An 18,286-nucleotide genomic window follows, 5' to 3' on the forward strand; every position below is an offset into this window, starting at 1 on the left:
ATGTTGGCTCGTAAACTTTGGGTAATTTTAAAGAATTTTGATTGGTTGGTTTCAAACTAGAAGTGTGTTAACGTTTTAACCAATGATTTGGTTTGTGGTGGCCCGTGGGGGTAATTTTGTTTATTACATTTTGAATTATATATAATAATGTATCGTTCATCGTCTAATCCCTTAAGTTACCTGGGGACAGAGGATTCTTATTAATTTTGGGAAAAGATTAAAAGCTAGGACTGTCCTTTACAATAGCTGTGAATGACACAATTGTAACATATTTTTCAATTAAAACTAATCTTTCTTGAGTTATGATATTAATCCTTGTATAACTTTTATATTATAAAACTACATATAAATCAACCAAGTGCACTTTTAGTGCACATATATATTTTTATTGGGAATGATTATTTATCGCATCGTATTATAAACAGCTTTCTGGGGGGATATAAAAATGTACAATTATAGGATTAAAACATTTTTTAACCCCAAGATTCCAAAGGCACCTTCTAAAAAACTGGTTTTAATCTTATAATTGTACATTTTTATATTCGTGGAAAACTGGACTGGATGTAATACAATACGATACATGATTTTTCAGTGTGGCTGAGAACCGGTTCTAATCCATCGGATATTAAACGGTTTCGAAGCAATACTTGGAAAAGTATTACAACATTCAAAATAACGATTCTCGACAAATTAGTTGCTTATACGAACATTAACATTATGTTTTGCTTGATAATGGAATGCTTTACTAAATATAGTACCTTATCGTCCAAGAAATCATAATTTCAAAAATCAGATAATTGTAGTCAAAAACTTTAAAAATCAACACGAGAAGAAACTTTCTGGTAATAATTACAGAGCTGCTAAGCTTTCTTAATTAAACCCCATTTTAAATATTAGACAATACTATCATGCCTAAGTTAACGATGCTAGCTATGCGTTATTGACGTACGGACGTTCTTTAGTAAAGGTGGTATAAAAAAATTAATTAGAACCCACCTTAGTCTTGGAAGTAATGCAAATGGATTGACTGATATGGAATTTCTGGGGGTATAGTGAGGATCTTTCAAACACATCTCTTCTCCAACACTCTAGATAGATAGATATAGATTATAAGATATATAGATAAATTTAGGTAGACAGATATATAGATAAATAGATAGATAAGAATAGATTTCTGGGAATAGTAAGGAAATTATCCTTCAAACACATCTCCTCTCCAACACTCTAATTAGATAGATATAGTTATATATGTATATATTGGTAGAGAGATAAATAGATAGATAGATAAATAAGAATAGATTTCTGGGGGTATGGTAAGGAAATTATCCTTCAAACACATCTCCTCTCAAACACTCTAAATAGATAGATATAAATTTATATATGTATATATTGGTAGAGAGATAAATAGGTAGATAGATAGATAAGAATAGATTTCTGGGGGTATGGTAAGGAAATTATCCTTCAAACACATCTCCTCTCCAACAATCTAGATAGTAGATAGATAAATATATAGATAGGTAGATAGATAGATAGATAGAAAGATAGATAAATATATATAGATAGATAACAAGATTGATAGATAAGTATAGATTGACTAATATGGAATTTCTGGGGGTATAGTGAAGATCCTTAAACACTAGTTAGATAGATCGATGGTTTTGTAGATATATAGACAGATAGGTATTATATGAATAAAAATGATAAATAAAGATGAACTTTTGCGGATTCGATACTGTGCAGAATTAACATATAAAGGGTATAGAAGCTTTCGCAAAATTGCGTAAGTCAAATGCACTTATTAGGTCAAACTATTGCGTCTAATTATACAACGTGTATGGTCAACATTAAGAACAGTTGGACTTAATAAGCGCATTTGACTGGAACCTTACTCACAACTTTTTAATTCTTGTAACAATTTACACAAAAAAACTAGAATGATTGTAAGATAAAGGAAATTTATACTTTTATATAATAAGGTTAGACAAGTTGCTAATATAAACATATTAATTTAATCTTGCCTGAAGTATATTGTAAGTATACTTCTCTAGAGATTTTACATAAAGTATATCATATTCAAGTACATATTATAACCCATTTCCCTTACATCACATAATGTAATTTAATAAAAATTATCAATTTATCAAACAAAGTATCTAGGTAAAAGGATAATTAAATCAAGTACAAGGAAATTATTCTTCCAAAATGGCGCAATCACAAAATCTTTAGATACAAAGGTACGTTATATATTTATTAACTTCTTAATATTAGCAATTTCAAATCTAAAAATTCATCAATAAACACAGAGATTGGCGCATTGACGGGAAAAAAATAAATACCTTCACAGTAAGATGATGACGGCTATGAATTCTCGCCTTTTCGCTCGGCGATTTCTTGATCTCCGCCAAAAACTCGGCATCCTTGCTGCAAGCACCGTTAGTCCGTCGGAATCCGCCTCCCCCGGTGGTGGTAAACGCGTTGCAAGCAGCCGCCGACAGCGGTTGAAGCCGTGGTGGGGGTTGGTGTAACAGGCGGTATTCTTCTAGTAGGGTCTTCAGCTGCGAAACTAACTCATTACACCTGAAATTATAAGAAAACAATTGTAAAAGAAAATCTATATTATCTTTATCAGATGAACTTTAACAAATTACAGACAGACAGACAGATGAACATTACCTTGGCCTTGTGGACGGATCAATAGAAAGGCAAGTGAAGGTAATCTTTCAAGACAAACAAATAAATAGAATCTTTCAGATAGACAGACAGACTGACAGATAAACTAACAGACAGATCGTTAGACATTACCTTGGCATTGTGGACGGATCAATGGAAAGGCAAGTGAGGCAATCTTTTAAGATAAACAGACAAACAGATAGACAGACAAACAGAGATAGACAGACAGACAGAGATACAGATTGATAGATATACAGACAGACAGATAGTTGAACATTACCTTGGCCTTGTGGACGGATCAATGGAAAGGCAAGTGAAAGCAATCTTGAGATACTCTGGGGGACATGATGGACACATCTAAATAAAACATGGCTATTAGTAAATCTTGAGATACTCTGGGGGAAATGATGGACACATCTAAATAAAACATGGCTATTAGTAAATCTTGAGATACTCTGGGGGAAATGATGGACACATCTAAATAAAACATGGCTGTTAGTAAATCTTGAGATACTCTGGGGGACATGATGGACACATCTAAATAAAACATGGCTATTAGTAAATCTTGAGATACTCTGGGGGAAATGATGGACACATCTAAATAAAACATGGCTGTTAGTAAATCTTGAGATACTCTAGGGGACATGATGGACACATCTAAATAAAACATGGCTGTTAGTAAATCTTGAGATACTCTGGGAGATATGATGGACACATCTAAATAAAACATGGCTGTTAGTAAATCTTGAGATACTCTGGGGGGACATGATGGACACATCTAAATAAAACATGGCTGTTAGTAATAAAAAAAAGGGGGGGGGGGGGGTTAATGCAACCATCTCGTAATCAGTGAGCAAATGGCACTTAGAATTCGAACTTTTGAATGAGTAATCCTTGGTAGGTCTATTTTCCCTAAATCGAACAAAAAGTTGGAAAAGTAAAGGCTGGCGGCTCAGCCGTTTAGCCGTTTTTTGCCTATTTTCAGGGTAAATTCATCATCAATTACGTAGAATCAACTTTTTGAAACATATTTTTGGTTTAATTCATGTGAAGTGAAAAAGAGTATTATGTGGAGATAGGTTTCGTGACTAATTTGCAATATAGATATCCAAAAAATGGCAAAACGGCTGAGTCGCCAGCCGTTAGCCGTTACTTTTCCAACTTTTTGTTCGATTTAGGGAAAATAGACCTATCAAGGATTACTCATGCAAAATTTCAGATGGAAATTCGAATTCTAAGTGCCATTTGCTCACTGATTACGAGATGGTTGCATTATATTTGGAGATTATTTTGATGAACTAAAGCCATAAAATGTCAAATAACAATTAATAATTTAAATCAACGATGAAAATCTACTCTTTTATCCCCCTTTTATGGCTATAAAAAGTGAATGTCGTATTTTATTGTATTTCTTGTTAATGTTGCTAAAGCCTCTACTCTATAAATCTCTATGTTTGTACTTTTGTTTTGATCTTGTTCATATTTTACTGAAAGCCTAGGTACAATTTTTTTATTCATTCTTCTAAATTTTTTTTTGTCATTTTATTTTTATCAAAAATTAAATTTTAAAAATTCAACCGACCTCTGAAAATGCTCTGTAGTCAACACCAAAATTCTGGGTTCTTGGTAAAATATCAGGGTCTGCATCACATCTAGATTGATAGATATTAATAGAATAAAGAAATAGCTGGTAGGTAGAAAAATAAATAGTGAGATAGTTCTTTGCAGTACAATAATTCTGGGTTCTGAGTAAAATATATCAGGTTTTATGTCGCATCTAGATAGGATAGATATAACATAGAGATTGACATATAGATAGGCAGATACTTTAGAAATTTGATAATAAATAGATGCGCAGTTTTCCCTTTCATCTATGTATGGTTTTGTCTACAGTATAGCCCCCCTTATTTTTAATTTATCTAAAACCATTGAAGCAATACCTACTGAAGCAAAATAAGTTTATCTTTATTATTGTCTATTTTATTTTATATTATCTAATATTACCTACCCAAAATTATCTTTATTATCTTTACTTACCTAGCAATAAGCTCACATGACACGATGCCAAAACTGAAAATATCCGCCTGTTGATCATATCTTTCTCCCCGCAGGCATTCAGGCGACATCCAGTAAGGTGACCCAACCTGAACAAGGAATAATCATAGCATTGATGTGCAATAGAATTCAAGGCTTTTTCAGTAAATATAATGTATACCCTGTTTATAATGTTAACCTAGAATTATGTACCTCGGATCAAACTAGGTATTTTTTGATGAAGTATATGGTTTGGTTATGCAGTCCAACAAACATTTTGATTCCTCGACCTTTGTCTGGAAATCCTTGCTGTGTATAGTAACAAGTTGCACAAGTTTAGGGCCAAGGCATTTAATCTATTCTAACTATTAATATTTTCATCTGACCTACCAGCAGATAAATATTCTTTTAAGTCTTAAGTTATGAGGCGGTATTGCAATGAAATTCATGCCTATCACCTAATCAATTATAAATGGATCAATTCAAAATCATTAAGAACTTACATAAATGAGAAAAATATGAAGGGGGGAGGGGGGGGGGTTGTACACTTAAAGGAAATTAAATTCAATATCAAATTTAAAAGTTCTCGGCTTAATTTTTAGAAATATCGAGCTAATAAACCATTTAATAAACAAGAAAAAAACAAAATGTAACAGTTACTAAAAGAAAAACTTTATCATTTCTCAATTATTTGTTGCATATAGGATAATCCAAACAAAGGTTTCTTTTTGTATTGTATGTGAAAATAATATATCCAACCAAATATGCTGCATTTAAACATGTATTAGGTATCTTAGTATGGAAAATTTTAGATATAACAACAAATAAACCTTCTAATAATAGAATAAAATATAAAAAATTCCAATTGTAGTGTACTGATACTATTTTGATAATACGTAAACAGTAAATATGTTTTGCTGGTATATAATACTGAGATATTTATTTATGCACATGAAACTATTTTTAATATTATACAATAAAAGAACATTAGGTAAACTTTTCCTATTGCTAAATTTATTTCAACCTTAAGAAGCATGGAAACTTTTTTCCTTTCCTCATTAAAACCATTCAATCTTTTCCCAAATTTTGTATACATTGTGTTTTAATAGTATATGTTGTCTTCATAAAATTATAAAAAAAATCCAATAAATAATTTTAATTAAATCTCAACCTAATATTATTTTTAATTAGGTTGTACCCCTATCTTTTATTTTCTACTTGTATCTCAACTTTACTGATATCATTTATACTTTTATCTAATCTTATCTAATATTATCAACTAATCATTTCTAATCATCTTATTGTTATTTAATTCTATCCATGTTGTCTTATTTTTTTTATTTTGTATTCTAGAATTTTAATTTATTTTTATCATATCAGTCTAATGTTGTTTACTTTTATCCAATCTTGTTTTATCTTATCTTTACTTGAGTTAGCCTAGAAGTGTCTTACTTTAGTATCCTAGTGTTTTTATCAACTTTTATCCAAACTTATCCATTATTATCATCTGCTATCGAATGTTTGTTTTTTCTTTATTTATCTAATCCTAGCTTATCTCTTTGAATCTGATTACTACCTTTCTAGTACTATTAATTGAGGTAGCCGTTTTTTTTTTATCTATTACACTAAATCGTGTATAGGTAATGTTACCTAAATACTTTAATTGAAACTTATCCTTTACCTGGGGTAGTCGAGGACTATCCTTCTTTGGTATTCTAGTGGCAAGTCCAAAATCTCCAATCACAGCCATCAACTTGACTCCACGCTCCTCTCTAAAAATAATAAATGTAGTATATACGTAGATAATATGTGATAAAAAATTGTCGCCAATTAAGGCTGCTAATATGGACATCATTTAATGGTCAGTCCGTCTATTCAGTAGAAAGGAAAGGGATGCGGTAAAAGGTGTGGATGGTGGTGGGGGTAGGGGTAGTTATCTAAAACAACTTCAAATTTCACTTTATTAGAGTAAATGAAAATCTGATACCAATAAGATCCAAGTAATAATAAATCCATTGTGATTATCATATAGTTTTATAAACAGTTGTCTTCAAATAAAGTTATAAATGGATAGCAGTGTTGCGGAGCCGGGAGCCGTGAAACCGCCATATTTTGCTGGAGCCGGAGCCGTAATTTTCGTTAAAAAACAGCTCCGGCCCCGGACTAGATAAGTAAAGAGATTTTTTTATAAATTATAATTTGGTAACTCTGTTTTGTCATGCGCAAATGCCCTTTTTAAGTTTTTCAAGTCCATTTTTATCAAAAATTGAACTTTTAAAACATTCAAAAGTCAAAAATAAAATATTTTTTAAGAGGAAAAAAATATGTCGAGTTTTCTTGATTTTAGGTCGGAGCCTGAGCCGGAGCTGGAGCCGCACCAAAATCAAACGGCTCCGCCACGCTGGATAGGATTAATTTTCTATTCCTCTATGTGCGTTGTCGATTAATTAACCGTTCATTATCTTTTCCTCATGTGACAGGGGGAAAGGGGACATTCTGTAAATAGGTAATAAACTCATTCGTTGTTTTAAAAAAAAACTTTGTTTGTTTTGATTAAATCTTGATAGGTTGGTTCAAACTATAAAATCAATAATTTGCATCTTCAAAAGTTGTTATTTTGTTTATCATCATTTGGGATGTGCATTATTTTTATCTTCCATTGCCCTATTCCTATAACCCTGGAAGATATGAATAGATAGGAATAATATTTATCCTGTAAAGTATAATTGGATAAGTACGAACAAATAATAACCATCCAAACAGAAAAATTTTCTAAATACCTAACAAGTTAACACTGAAATAAAGTTTTTTGAGCCAACAAATAAGATAACGTAGTTATAAAACTTTAGGTAACAGTTTAATTTCCATTTCAATGTTCTTAACCCTTTGCTAAAAAGTGCTATTTACAATTGATAATATTTTTTGAAATAGTAGGTAGACCGCGATTTGTTCATTGATTTTCAAGATCATAAAATGTCAAATTTTTGACTTGGTTGAAAATTTAGTTTTGTGAAACTTATTCCTTTCCATGTTAATATTTATAATTGGCACTGACATATCAAAACAAAATATATGTACCCATTTGAAACATGCAAACATCTTTAAATGCGAAGATATAACAAGACATAAGTTATACATTTTTGTAGAAAAAAAATCCTGTAAAGTAATAACATACCTAAAGAACATGTAATTCTTATCCATAAAATCTTGCAAATGGCTAGAACCATAGATACTCCTTTTTATAAAAGTTTTAAAAAGTTTTTCACATTTCTTTATATAAAACTTAAAGCTTTGTTAGTCATAGTAATTCTTATTAAATTACTACTAAACTGAATAATATGAGAGTCATAGAGAAGTCTTGTTTCTATTTAAATGCAATATCTATTCATTCTTATATGGAATATTTTAATTGTGATAACAATATTTTGAATTTGGTTGTACTTAACATCTTACTGTTTTAGCTACTAAATAATTAGGATAAGTCTGTCCGTCCGTCTTTACAAGTAATTTCAAAAGTTGGACATTTTTAAGTAGATTTCCATGATCATGTTTTAACTTAACTCGACATTAATAGTCGGACTACACTTTGACTTAAAGGGAACTATCCACAAACGAGAGCAAGTGATTCTAAGCACCTTCCAGTATTGCTCCATAGTATTCTTTTAGTGAATATACTAGGGATGGAAATCCGTTGAATTTTTGGGCCGGATTCGGATTCCGGATTCTTAAGGAATCCTTAAAAAAAATTGACAGATTCTTGCGGATTCCGGATTCTTATTTTTGGCGGATTCCAGATTCGGATTCCGGATTCTAGCAGTATTTTAAAAGCCGTCCGTCACAGAGGGATAGCTTTTTTCGTTAATTTATTACTAAAGTGTGTTACTTTATTTTATGTTTTATTATTATTTGGTCACAACTTTGTCAAAAATGCTCACAAATCAGACCTTTTTCGACCAAAGATACTCAAATAGTTCCTTTTCAAGCCCAATCAATCAGTTTTAAGATATCTTTATATTTCAAGAAAAATTTATGAAAATACTAAAAAAACAGCAAATTTGGGTGTTACCTTTTATATGCACAGATACCATAAAATCAACAGAAAAAATACTTATTTTTACTTTTCTGTCATTTTTAAAGTTTGTTTCTGTTAAATTGGCTATTCTTGAAGGGATTTATGCATTGAAATATACTGAAACATAATATTGGGCAGAAATTAATGTATTTCAAAGAAAGAACATTTTAAAAATAAGAAATTCGACCTCTATCACTTCAGAGGACAGCTGCCAACCTCCAGTTGACAGGATATAGTTTAATAATTGTTAGCAATAATAATTAGCCCAAAAAGTAAAACAAAAAGTTTTTTAATTTGGTAAAAAATTATAATCTAAATCTTAATTTTGGGGATGATGATCTGAAGGACGCTTTTACTGGTGGTGATGATGGCCCAGATCGTATCCAAGTACATGAGCATTATGACAACTCATCTATTGAACTATGGTCCAATTTTTGTATTTGTAGCAGCCTCCAATTAAAAGTTGTAACAAGAAATATAACCATCTTTTAAAAACTACTATATTTACCTTATGAATTGGAGAATTTAAAAACCAAAATTGTATGTTTTGGGATTTCTCTTGATTGGAGAATGCTACAAATACAAAAATCAGACCATAGTTTAATAGATAAGTTGTCATAATGCTCATGTATTTGGATACCATCTGGGTCATCATCACCAACAGCAAGAGCGTCTTTAAGATCATCATCCCCAAAATTAAGATTTAGATTATCATTTTTTTACCATATTAAAAAAATTTTTGTTTTACTTTTTGGGCTAATTATTATTGCTAACAAGTATTTAACTATATCCTGTCAACTGGAGGTTGGCAGCTGTCCTCTGAAGTGATAGAGGTCGAATTTCTTATTTTCCAAAATTTCTTTCTTTGAAATACATTAATTTCTGCCCAATATTATGTTTCAGTATATTTCAATGCATAAATCCCTTCAAGAATAGCCAATTTAACAGAAACAAACTTTAAAAATGACAGAAAAGTAAAAATAAGTATTTTTTCTGTTGATTTTATGGTATCTGTGCATATAAAAGGTAACACCCAAATTTGCTGTTTTTTTAGTATTTTCATAAATTTTTCTTGAAATATAAAGATATCTTAAAACTGATTGATTGGGCTTGTAAAGGAACTATTTGAGTATCTTTGGTCGAAAAAGGTCTGATTTGTGAGCATTTTTGACCAAGTTGTGACCAAATAATAATGAAACATAAAAAAAAGTAACACACTTTATGTTACTTGGTTGAAGCCTTGATTTGTTTAAAGTGTTGACTTCCAGCATAACTAAAACATCTACATCACATTAGTAATTATTAAAATTTGTTATGTAGAAAAAAATTTAAGTGCTACGTATGTCCTAAAAAAGTGCTTGGTTTTTCTGTCATGTGATCACTGTAAAGCCAATTAGAGGGCTTAGTTGATGGTGAGTGGATTACACTTCATCACGTGATCGTTGGCTGTCCAATCTGAGCTCTTGGAATTGAACAGCTCATCACATGATCGCTGGCCTGACAATGAGAGCTTTGTGTTACCAGCTGGTATATCAACTTTGTGGTTTATGTGGGAAGAAATGGGGGTGGTGTGTTGAGGGGGGGGGGTGATCTTTCCCTTCAAAAAGAGGGAGTTGCAATAATAAACTCAAGACGGTAATTTTAGCCTACCAATTTAGAATCCGGAATCCGCTATAAAAAACGGATTCCGGATTCGGATTCCAAAATTGGCCAAAAATTGGGCGGATAATGGAAATCCGGATTCCGGATTTCCATCACTAGAATATACTTTATATTTGGTCTATCGTCTAAAAGGCTGAGATTTCCATGGTTTTATATGAAAAAAAACTTTGAAATGTAAATCGTTTTTTGATAAAATATCATTAAATGCTTTGTTGAGTTGAGCTTTTAAAAAACAGTTTGAACTCATTAAAACATTTGATGATATTGCACCCAAAAATGCTTTACTTTTATTCTCATATAAAACTATGGTGAAACCTAACTTTTTAGTCGATAAATCAAATATTAAACATAAACCTAGTATATTCACTAAAAAATGCTATGGATCAATGCTGGAAGGTGCTTAGAATCACTTGCTCTCGTTCGTGGATAGTTCCCTTTTTATTCCTTTTGTTGTAAAATTAAAAAATGTATGAGTATAGATCAATATAGATGCTATCCAGAGTACTACCTGGATCCAATGTTGGGGACCTTTTTCGTCTGCTCTGATGTTGCGACTTAGCTTTTATATATTTGCGACGCTATTAGATGATATTCAAAGACCCAATTGAAAGTCGGCATAAGGTCCACGGGGTGGGGACATACAGTTAATTAACACCTTTCTCCCTCTAGGTATTGTTTTACTTTAATGTATGATTGTTCTTTTGTGCGTATGTAGTATGGATTCTTTTCTTATGTACTGTATTTACTGCGCTACTTATGGACAATATTGTTCTCTTCATATTGCAATTTCCAAGATTAATTAACTTTATTTTTGAAAATAATCAAATCAGCAATAATAATTAGGCTGTACTTAATCCTATATTTTGAGTAAATAAGATGTGTACTTATTGTACTATATGTACATTATAAATGTTCTTATTTTAGATGACCAGAGGCACACCCATGAGAAGCAAAGCAAGCCTACATAAACTATTTTCACTCCTGAGCATACCCCCCCTAATTTTTTCTCAATTACTGAAAGTCTTGTACTTTCAGATAATCAATAATGTCAGATTCCTAAAGCTCAGGATTGGAACAGTTTTTTCACCTCCTCTATTACCACTCCTCTATTACCACTCTACTATTACCCCACTATTACTAAATTAATCAGCATTTTCTTATTATCATTAAGAACCTAACAATGGTAATATGTCGTGATTCTGCCTTATAAGAGCTTAAGAACTGTCAGTCATTTTCTCTTCCTAATGAGGTGAGACATTATCAGGAAATATACATCCCTGACACTTATTTCTTTGTCTAACTCTCTCTATGTATATTAGGGTGGGTCGATTTTGGACATTTTTTTCTGAGGCCAAAGCGGGGATCTGCAAATGATTTGTATGAGTATAATACACCTCTGGATGATTTAAAATTTATCCTACGTCTTAAAACCGCTGACGACCAGACATTCAATTGTATAGCTATTTGTAAATGGGAGTCAATTTTTTTTTTGAGTCAGAACTATGGCTTCATGGTGCTCCCAGGAAAGGCATTGAGAAGTAGAATCAGGAACTTTTGACCGTTTCAAAAAATCTCGTTCCTAGCCTGAGAAAATCTAAAAAACCTCTACAAATTAGATAATTCTCAATAAACCTTAATAAATTGTGGTTTTTAGTGATTTCTAAGGTTAGGAACGAGATATTTTGAAACGGACAAAAGTTACTGATTCAGCTCCTCAAGGCCTTTCCAGGGAGCACCATGAAGCCATAGTTCTGATTCAAAAAAATTTTTGAATGTCGTCTTTGCATATTAATAAGTAATGAAATATATTTTTTAGTGGTCGCGTTCTAAAACTCAATTTTTTAATATTCTTTTTCGATCAGAAATGTTTTTAAGGTTAATTTTATCTGTTGCATATCCCTCTTTGTCTAATTACGATATGAACCCACCCTAATGTATATATACACTAAGATCTCGTAAACCACAGTACAGGGAAGTTACATATTGGTCCAATATGGTTTAAATCCCCCTATAGGCTCCCCTCCCCCCGACTTAGGAGATTCTACAAAAAAAATCCTTTCATAATGATACTTGGTTGAATAGATTTTCCACATTACAATGAATTGTAAAATGTCTTATCTCTTGTATCCCTGGGCTTACCTTAAATATTCAGCTCTCCTACTATAGCTCATGTTATTATTCTAGATTAGAATATTATCTTATCCCTTGTATCCCTGGGCTTACCTTAAATATTCAGCTCTCCTACTATAACTCATGTTATAATTCTAGATTAGAATATTATCTTATCCCTTGTATCCCTGGGCTTACCTTAAATATTCAGCTCTCCTACTATAACTTATGTTATAATTCTAGATTAGAATATTATCTTATCCCTTGTATCCTTGGGCTTACCTTAAATATTCAGCTCTCCTACTATAACTTATGTTATAATTCTAGATTAGAATATTATCCTATCTCTTCACCGGTGTCCTGGATAGGAAACAGGTTTTTTTGAGTTACGTATGACAAGACCTATATTTTTATGACCGGGCGTGTATGACAGTTCAGCACATAACTTTCATTAAATCACAGCTGATCATTTTTGTGAGAAAATTAGATTTGAAAATTTCAAGTTCAATTTTCACCCACTAGGAGTTACCGCATAATCCTGACAAGAAAAGCAAAGATTATTTATTTAAAATTTTGAACAACTTTGCTTTTATAAAGTCTGTCATAAAACCTCTCTCTATATGATTTATTTAGGGCTGAATTTCCGTGACCTTTGCAAAGCAATTGATAAAAATGGCCAATAATTAACTCAATTTAGGAGTGGTTTTATGAAGAACTTTATAAAAGCAAAGTTGTTCAAAATTTTAAATAAATAATCTTTGCTTTTCTTGTCAGGATTATGCGGTAACTCCTAGTGGGTGAAAATTGAACTTGAAATTTTCAAATCTAATTTTCTCACAAAAATGATCAGCTGTGATTTAATGAAAGTTATGTGCTGAACTGTCATACACGCCCGGTCATAAAAATATAGCTCTTGTCATACGTAACTCAAAAAAACCTGTTTCCTATCCAGGACACCGGTGTCTTGTATCGCTGGGCTTACCTTAAATATTCAGCTCTCCTACTATAGCTCATGTTATAATTCTAGATTAGAATATTATCTTATCCCTTGTATCCCTGAGCTTACCTTAAATATTCAGCTCTCCTACTATAGCTCATGTTATATTTCTAGATTAGAATATTATCTTATCCCTTGTATCCCTGGGCTTACCTTAAATATTCAGCTCTCCTACTATAGCTCATGTTATAATTCTAGATTAGAATATTATCTTATCCCTTGTATCCCTGAGCTTACCTTAAATATTCAGCTCTCCTACTATAGCTCATGTTATATTTCTAGATTAGAATATTATCTTATCCCTTGTATCCCTGGGCTTACCTTAAATATTCAGCTCTCCTACTATAGCTCATGTTATTATTCTAGATTAGAATATTATCTTATCCCTTGTATCCCTGAGCTTACCTTAAATATTCAGCTCTCCTACTATAGCTCATGTTATATTTCTAGATTAGAATATTATCTTATCCCTTGTATCCCTGGGCTTACCTTAAATATTCAGCTCTCCTACTATAGCTCATGTTATAATTCTAGATTAGAATATTATCTTATCCCTTGTATCCCTGAGCTTACCTTAAATATTCAGCTCTCCTACTATAGCTCATGTTATATTTCTAGATTAGAATATTATCTTATCCCTTGTATCCCTGGGCTTACCTTAAATATTCAGCTCTCCTACTATAGCTCATGTTATTATTCTAGATTAGAATATTATCTTATCCCTTGTATCCCTGAGCTTACCTTAAATATTCAGCTCTCCTACTATAGCTCATGTTATTATTCTAGATTAGAATATTTTCTTATCCCTTGTATCCCTGGGCTTACCTTAAATATTCAGCTCTCCTACTATAGCTCATGGTGTCTTTCTTGATTAGAATATTCTTTGATGTAAGATCCCTAAACAATACAAAAAAACATTATTTAAGGAATAATGTTTCCAGTGTGGCTTAGAAACATATCTATTCAATGGATATATATCTGTTTAGCAATCTATTTAACTTTTCATATCATCAATGAAATAAACCTCGTCTTTCTAAAAACGTAAGACCCTTAGAAATATATTGTAGGAATACTCTGTGTATATATCTAATCTACCTATATATCTATCTATCTATATACATTACCTATGAAAAAATCCTTGACTGTTTAGATACATAAGACCCTTAGCGATATGTAGTGATAATTCCATCCTGTTGGCAAAATCAAAATGTTTAATAAATTTTGTCCATTATATCCATAAATTTTATACTTTTTAATCTCGACTCTTAAATCTTTGTTTAATACAGCATAAACATCAATGAATTTTAATAAGATCCAAGAATATAAGATAAAGTTCTAAAGGTAAACTCTTATGTTTAGTTTGTTTCTTCATGCTTTTATAAAAATAATAGGAAATCTGTTCGTATGTCTTAAGTTCAAGCTAACCACTAGAACGACATATTTCTACTTTACAGTGAAGCTTCTTATAGGCTCAAGAAAGGTTTAGGTTTATAACTTAAACTATTTTTTGTGAGAGCACCTCGAACCTTACATGAAACTCATAGAAAATATCCTCTCCATTAAGTGCCTCTAAAGGCCTCTAGGGGCCTAACCACTAGTTTGAAATAAATCAAAAGCGTGTCTTTTGCTTTTTATTATGTAAATTAGAAATATTGATAAATTTGCATAATTCTTATTTGGATAAAAGCTAGAAATAGTTGTATAAGAAACAATAAAGGATGAAAACATCCATAAAATATAAAGATTTTCTTCATACTACAGTAGCTGGGGAGTATTTATGTATGTCTGTCCAAAACACTTGATTGCGTAATTAATGAATATTGATAAGGTTGCATAATTCCTATTCAGATAAAAGGTAGAAATAGTTAGATAAGAAATAATTAAACAAGGATGACAACATTCATAAAAATAATCTATAGATTGTTGTCCTCAAACTAAAGTTTAAGTAGCTAGTTGAAGGTATGTTAGTATTCCTGCCCATTAAGATCTCAGACACTTGATTGAGTAAATAAGAAATATTGACATGGCAGCATTATTATTACTGAGATAATGTAACAAGAAATCTGTCTGTGTGTCTGTAAGTCTGGCTGTGAGTAACTAAGGATCTTGCTAACCGCTGGCTAGATCAATATGGTTCTCCTATTCAAGCTTTAATGTTCAGGGAAAGTTTATAGCTATTTTATGAAAGGTACCTCTACCCTTCCAAGTGAAATCGCCCTTTGAAACAAGTTCTCGTAATCGCAAGTGATTTTTTTTATTGGTATTGGGTGAGTCTAAAGCTTTTTTACAGAAGAAAAAAATATTATAAGCATATGTTAATAATTTTGTTAGTTGCTACACTCTAAACCAATAAAGAAAAGATATTATCATTCGGTGAAAAGGTAGAAAAATTATGAAACATAGAAAAAGGGAATAATGCACAGTCATTTATTAATTTTTGTCCAAATTTTTATTTTATTGCAAGTTAGGTGAAATAGAAATGTTTTTAGGAATGACTGGCTTAGGGAATATTTTAATTTTGATTAGGTTGCGCAAACTAGCAATTTCTAAACGACACTAATTATTTTAATACACAAACGGGGGAAATTTTGTTTATTACAACTGGACAAGACAAGATATGAAGAAGCAATGCTACTAAAAAATATCAACATTTTGATTTTTTGCCTGGATGTCCATGGGAGGTCCCTTGATGAATCCTAAAGAGAAAATATCTTGTTAGGAAATTTGGTAGATTTTTAAAATTAATTTTGGAAGATTTTAGAGAGGGAGGTATGATTCATTTGTAGATCTCGTAATTCTCCAATTACCATCTCGTATATCTAGGATCATCCTAAATAGCTTTAAAAAACAAAGGATCTCGCTAACCGTTGAACCGATATGGTTCTCTTTTAAGTCCAGAAGAAGCTTTGAGTGAGTTTTCTTTTTGAAGCTGATATCGAAAGTGGAGGGTCAATTTCCCCCTCATTCTTTAAAATCACTTTAAGGGCCTTCAGTCCAATTTAAAAATTTAAATTAACCAGCGAGGGAAAGTACATTGGGCTTTAAATTATCATGGTACCCAAGTTCTATAAAAACACCCTCTTCTATGAACAATACATCAAGATTTGTTTAAATTGGCCGTACAGAAATTTAATATCTTTCAATTTTTAATCTTAAGGTAAATTGAGGCAAAAATATTCTCGTAATATAATCCCAAAAAGGTTGACAACATTGATAAAAGCAAAGCTTCACAAATAAAACAGTGAGACGTACGAACGAGCAACAACTAATGCAGAGTAAACATTTATTTAATATTTATCATAATTTAAAAGTATGAACAAAAATAAATCGTAAAAATCTATTAAGATATTACGTTAAAAAAAGGTTGCTTAATATTGGTCTTCTTACATTTTTAGACAAAATTTTTTAGGTCGAACGAACCTAGCCTAAATGTAGAGTATCTTCGATTTTAAAAAAAAGTTTCCAGCTATAGTACAGAATGGGAACTGGCTTAAACCAAATTTATTTTGATTAATTTTGTTTAAAATAAAGAATTTAATTTGTTGGTACACAAGAATTTTGTTGTTACAATATTCGGGTATAGTCCCTTTCGTAACATCGCACCTTATTCTTCGTATTTTTCACTGTAGTTTTTCTCCTATTTCTAACCCCTACGGGGCCAATTACCTAACCCTGCAATCACATAACCCAATATAACATAACATAACCTAAAATAACCTATAAAAAGCCATTTTAAAAATACGACGAATCGCCCCTTATGGGGCGATGTTACGAAAGGGACTATTCCCAAATATTCTTAATCCTATCCTGTTAGACAAAGTAAGGTTATTTACAGGGTTTCGGATCCGCATTGATTTTTTGCGGATCCGGATCCGGATCCGGATCCTCCAAATTGGGTCAGTGCGGATCCGGATGCGGATCCGGATCCGGATCCTTGACAATAAAAATAAAATCACCAAATTTTTCAAAAATATTTATTCTTTAATTCGAAGTCAAAATTACTTTTAATTTTCAAGTCTGACCCTAAACCTTAAAGATTGGCTCTCACCAAGAGAATGTCTGAGATTTTATATAAATTTAGGTAGATTTTTCCATTTTTTCCGCATTTTTTTGAGTCCAAGGATCCGGATCCTTGGACCCAAAAATATGCGGATCCTTGCGGATCCGGATCCAGATCCGGATCCGAAACCCTGGTTATTTAATTTGTCTTTAAGGATCTCGCAAACCACTGAAAAGTTCAGTTTTCCAATTGAGGCCTTCACATGATGTCATCTAGGGTGGTTTTAACCTATTTATATCAAAATGAAGTATTCAGACAACTTTTCATTATCCGTGGAAAGATTTTAATTTCATCAAGGTTTAACCAGAATTTGTTCAAAGAAACCTAAAGGATAAATTTTCCAAGAAAAACTAAATTTCTTGCAAGGAGGGGAAGGGACATTGATCTGTTTTTTACACTAGTCCCTAAAGTTTTAAAATAATGTTATTCGTTGGCTAACTAAACAACTTTGGAGACTTTTGTTCAATTTTAATTGGTTGGTTCATGAAGTTTAGTGTCCAAACGTTTCAATCGCTTATTGTAATCTACAATTTTATTTATCGGCCATTGTCTTATTCCTTTAGATAACTGAATTCTTGTCAAACAGAGAGATATCACGTTCAGACTTAACACACTTTGTACAATAAGTTATCTATAGGAGCAGACATATAAACCTTACTACTTTATCTAATAGGTCTAGTCA

At 31.7% G+C, this 18,286-nt stretch overlaps 1 protein-coding gene across 2 annotated transcripts in view; it reads right to left on the reverse strand.

Moving 5' to 3' along the window:
* LOC145328308 (uncharacterized) overlaps positions 1-18,286 on the reverse strand; it is a 68,948-nt gene that overhangs the window by 28,417 nt on the left and 22,245 nt on the right. For both annotated transcript variants that reach the window (XR_013882418.1, XM_080171935.1), the window contains exons 9-17: positions 16,209-16,240; positions 14,669-14,734; positions 14,370-14,441; positions 6,386-6,476; positions 4,708-4,814; positions 4,253-4,322; positions 2,951-3,027; positions 2,337-2,577; positions 997-1,088 (exon numbers count right to left, since the gene is read on the reverse strand). Coding sequence is in view for 1 of the 2 variants with exons in the window: in XM_080171935.1 (XP_080028061.1) it covers positions 997-1,088; positions 2,337-2,577; positions 2,951-3,027; positions 4,253-4,322; positions 4,708-4,814; positions 6,386-6,476; positions 14,370-14,441; positions 14,669-14,734; positions 16,209-16,240 (848 nt within the window). In the remaining variant the exon portion in view is untranslated. The remainder of the gene's footprint in view (positions 1-996; positions 1,089-2,336; positions 2,578-2,950; positions 3,028-4,252; positions 4,323-4,707; positions 4,815-6,385; positions 6,477-14,369; positions 14,442-14,668; positions 14,735-16,208; positions 16,241-18,286) is intronic.

The sequence above is a fragment of the Acartia tonsa genome, chromosome 9, assembly GCF_053477335.1.
Source record: "Acartia tonsa isolate MP-2025a chromosome 9, ASM5347733v1, whole genome shotgun sequence".
In the NCBI taxonomy this organism is placed as follows: Eukaryota; Metazoa; Arthropoda; class Copepoda; order Calanoida; family Acartiidae; genus Acartia; species Acartia tonsa.